Source organism: Lotus japonicus, chromosome 4 (assembly GCF_012489685.1).
Source record: "Lotus japonicus ecotype B-129 chromosome 4, LjGifu_v1.2".
Classification (NCBI taxonomy): Eukaryota; Viridiplantae; Streptophyta; class Magnoliopsida; order Fabales; family Fabaceae; genus Lotus; species Lotus japonicus.
Window position 1 is genome coordinate 12,880,764 of NC_080044.1, and position 4,368 is coordinate 12,885,131.

A 4,368-nucleotide genomic window follows, 5' to 3' on the forward strand; every position below is an offset into this window, starting at 1 on the left:
ATTGAGCAATGATGTGATGTAGTATTAGTTTGGCCTCCAAATTAGAGAAGGCATCATTTTTTAGTTTTTTTTTTTCAAAATCCATTGTCACAAATGTTTATCTTCAACTTTGGCTTATAAGAAATGGAAAACTTGGTTTCTAGTTTCACTACTAGCTGTCTATTAGGAAAAGCCAAACAAGGTAGGCAGCTTTGGTCCGTAGTGTTGGAGTCTACCTTCTCTGCTCCCACACCTCTCAGAAACTCAGACCACAACTACATTCCTAACAGGATTTTTATTATTCACACATCTTTTTCTCTTAGATCAAGTTTTCACTCATTTTCTCTTCTTATCTCTCTTATTTCCCTATCACTTCACTTATGATATCTCTCACTTCTTTCTTCCTCTCATAATTTTGATTATGAGTTAACTTAAATTGAAAATAAACTAATTGAATCATGGCTTGAATTACTGACATAATCCCAGCTTGAACAGGAAACATCAGCATATGATACAGAAGTCCATTTATTTCAAACTTTATTTGTGGCATAAAGCCAATGACTTCTGGGATCTGTTACAGAAGCATGTGATTTCTAGCTTAACATGGATCATGATGTGGCACCAGGATTCTTAGTAATGGGCAAGTTCCCATCATAAGTGGATTTGAAGACATCTGGTTTCCTCACAAGGCGAGGTCCAGTTGGTACCTTGTTATTTTTAGGACGGATATCCTGCAAAAACATGAAAACCCCATGACTGTAAGCAACAATAACAACAATAAATTTTAAAAATGTTAGTCCTTCATCTTGTGAATCAGGTGATTTTTCGAGAATAGATAATGATCTCTAGCTTTTTGCTTAATAATACAAGAAGTTTCTATATCTGGTTTTCAGGAAATGATGATTGTAGTTTTCCTTCTGATGACGAGTGTTTATTGATGTGCAAATAATAATCATATGATAAATATGTCATTAATTTTAATCCATGCAATAATGTGTGGTGTCCGACCTGCAGAATCAATAATGAAACTTAGAAACTACTCACATAAGCGTCTCCCCAGAATTGACTATGGCTTTAAAATTGATTATAGAAGCATATACAAAGTACAAACATGCACTTAATGAAAAATGATAGTTTCATGTTTAGGAATATTGTAAATAGATTCTATTTGGTAGATTACAGAAGTCAATGATAAGCTGATGAATCTTTACAATAGGGGGACAGACATAATTTACCTGGTCAAATATAGCTGTTGGGATGGCCAGAGTGGCACAAGCATTGGGGGCATCCACTATTGAAGAGATTCTTCCTTCACAAGGAATGCAAGACAGCAGAAGATACACCTGATGTTCAACATATAGCAATTAGTAACAGGTTACATTTTTTTGTCTTTAGGTAATATAGAAATTATATAACATAAAAGATCCCTTTTCTTATCAGGAAAGGGGAAATAAGTATGCTGGGACTGCTAAGTTCATGTTTGAAAACCCCTTCAATACTTGATTCTGAAAGCAGAATCGGGAGAAACTTCTATGAGTAGCTAAATTCTGAAAACAGAATCAATTCTGATCAAAACTTGCTACAAGTATACCTGTTCTTTGGAGTAACCAAACTTGGATATGTAGTCAATGGCATTGAGCACTGCTCGCTTGAACGCAACAGTTGCATCTAGGTAGTGCTGCTTCCCTCTTTCATCCACACTGATGCCCTCAAACACCAGCCACTCTGAGAAGCTTGGTTCAACAGGACCTATCTCAAATATTGGGTTAACATGAAGGGGAGTAGGCCCCATTGGTGTAAGGTACTCTTTCATTCCACCTCTAAAAATTTCACACCTGATAACATAAAAAACGGTATCAGCTTAAAGTGTTGTAGTGTGCCTACTTTCTGCTCAGGAGATTTAAGTGCACAAATGGAACACGATATAGCATGATTGGATCAACTTCTCTCAAACGCAGAAGCTAATCAAATAAGCGTCTTCTCAGAATTGATTCTGATTTTAGAATCAATTGTGGAAGGATTTCCAAACATGCACGTAGCTGATATTTGAGTTACTGAAGTTACTCACTTTAGTTCTAGGAAACCGCTCATCTCTATTGCACCACATAACGAGACCTCGCCATCACCCTGTGAGAAATGCATGTCGCCAGTGCTAAAATTTGCTCCTTCTACAAAAACTGGAAGGTACACCTTTGAACCTCTGCTGAGATTTTTTATGTCACAATTTCCACCATTTTCTCTTCCCGGTATTGTTCTTGCAGCTTCGCTTGCAATCTTCTCCCACTCAGGATTGTCTTTTTGAATCTACCAGTACAAGCAATCATGTTAAGAAAAGGGCTTCAAGAGAACAGAAAGAAAAATCTTGTTTGATTTCTTAGCAAGCCAACAAAGCATTGATCAAAAAGCAGTCAAGTTTGAAGCACTCAAGGCATTCAAGTAAGCATTTGGAGAGTGAATCATTACCTTTCCAAGGAGACAACTTTTTGTTGTTGGTAAGTTTGCCAAGGGTCTTGAATGCAGAACCTCACATAGCTTCAAAGACTCAACACCATTTTCCGCGACATCTCTCTCCCTTTCATTCCATATGTCAAGGAGTTCCTTTGATGGCGCGGTTCCAATTATACCCGGGTGTGTTATACCTGGAAATCTTACTCCTGTCCAGCAAAGATAGTTATGTAAGTGACAACCTTGAATTACATTTTTTTAAGATCGTATTTGAATCATACAGCATTAGATAAGAAGTAATCAATTAGTACATTCACCTGGTATCTGAGGCGAATGAGCATATATCCCTTCAAAGTACCAGATAGCTTTAGTGGCATAAGGAAAATGGTCTGTCAAGAAACTACCTCCATTTTCTCTGTCATGTGTTGCTGTAAAACCCCATTCGTCTCCAGGGAGAGGACCCAAGTTGCATATTTCCACAGCAAGAAGATCCCCTGCCTTGGCTGGGATGCCATCCTTGTCTACAACTCTGATTGGCCCAGTGAGATTATGGACCTGTACCATTTATAACATGTTTGGATCAGCTTCTCTATCATTGTAAAACCCATAAGCAAATTTCACAATCATCGGTTATGACTTCAGAATCAATTACAAAAAAAGTTTCCAAACAAGCTCTCCCTAAATTTCTTGACCAAAATAGGAATATGTAGTTCATGTCATACCAAATAATTGATATATGTAATTATACTTTAGCTTAAGTTAGCTAAGAGCTTTAAGTTTCAGTTGTTTGGTTTTAGTCCCTCACTTTCCTTTTCTCTTAAGTAAATGAGTTAGTTTTCAATTCTGTAAGGAAGTTGGTTCCACTTGGTTAGAGGTTGGTCTCTTACAATGTGAACACATTGTAACTGGAACCTGTACAAATAAAAAGAAGGAAACAGAATCAACCACACTTTGTGATTCTGATTCATTTTCCCATAATCTTCTTCTCTTCATAGCTCTCTCTTTACATTTTTCACAGTTCCTACAACTGAGTTGGTCCTCAGAATCAAGCAATACCCTTTTTAAGAGCATGCTAGAAAGCCGTTGACTTCATCAGAAAAGTAAATTTTAGTCTTTTTAGTGTAAAATCATAGAAGCACCTCTTTAATGGATTGAAAAAAAAAAATCTGAAATTGGTATTCAAATATACACTTAATCATTTAGATAATTCTGCTTAAAAAAACCAAGATTATCTTTAATTGGTCAACCTGCTATTAGAGATTGGTCAATATTTGCAGGAGAGGATAAAGATTTTCTATTGATTATTAATTAATCATTAAACTGATTATAAAAATTCCATAGTTGATAGATAGTTAAACAAGATGAATGAAGAAGTTAATTAGAACTCACAACTGAGCAATCAAGGTACTTGACATCATCAGCAGTGGGGTTCTTAGTGATAGCACCTCCACTGAAGTCCATCATCTCAACTCTGAAAAGTTCACCCTCTTTGGCCTCTGCAACTGGTGGAATATCTGGATGCCACCGGTTGTGAAGAGGGTATTTCTGCTCCCATGGCTTCTTCTTCAAGTCTATGGATACTACCAATTTTGAAGCCATTTCTGTGCAATATTCAGTAGTGACAAGTGTGTGAGTTTCTTCAGTGAGAGGGAGTTGTAGTAGACTAGTAGTAGCTACTTTTATTGTAACCACCGCTAATAATTGCATCTGGATAGTGGATTCCTCAGTAGATTTGGATCCGTGACACACATTTAAAACATTATCTCTTCTTTAATCATTACATTAGTAAGTACGTACTAAGTAGTAACCTATGATCTTGCTCGAGGGTATGTGTAAATAATAAAAAATAAGAAAGAGATATTTAACATTTTCTTTTATTATTAGTTGAAATTTATATAGGTTCATTAAATTATATTTGAGACTTATATAATTGGTGAATCTCAA

General features: G+C 36.2%; 1 protein-coding gene across 1 annotated transcript; it reads right to left on the minus strand.

Annotated features, from left to right (window-relative positions):
* Nucleotides 1-488: 488 nt before the first annotated feature.
* LOC130711901 (uncharacterized) lies at nt 489-4,167 on the minus strand. The gene is made up of 7 exons (XM_057561674.1): nt 3,814-4,167; nt 2,742-2,979; nt 2,443-2,633; nt 2,048-2,283; nt 1,571-1,814; nt 1,215-1,322; nt 489-710 (listed from the first exon to the last, which is right to left on the minus strand). The coding sequence occupies exons 1-7, from the start codon at nt 4,129-4,131 to the stop codon at nt 588-590; spliced, it is 1,458 nt and encodes a 485-aa protein (XP_057417657.1). The 5' UTR covers nt 4,132-4,167; the 3' UTR covers nt 489-587.
* Nucleotides 4,168-4,368: the final 201 nt, after the last annotated feature.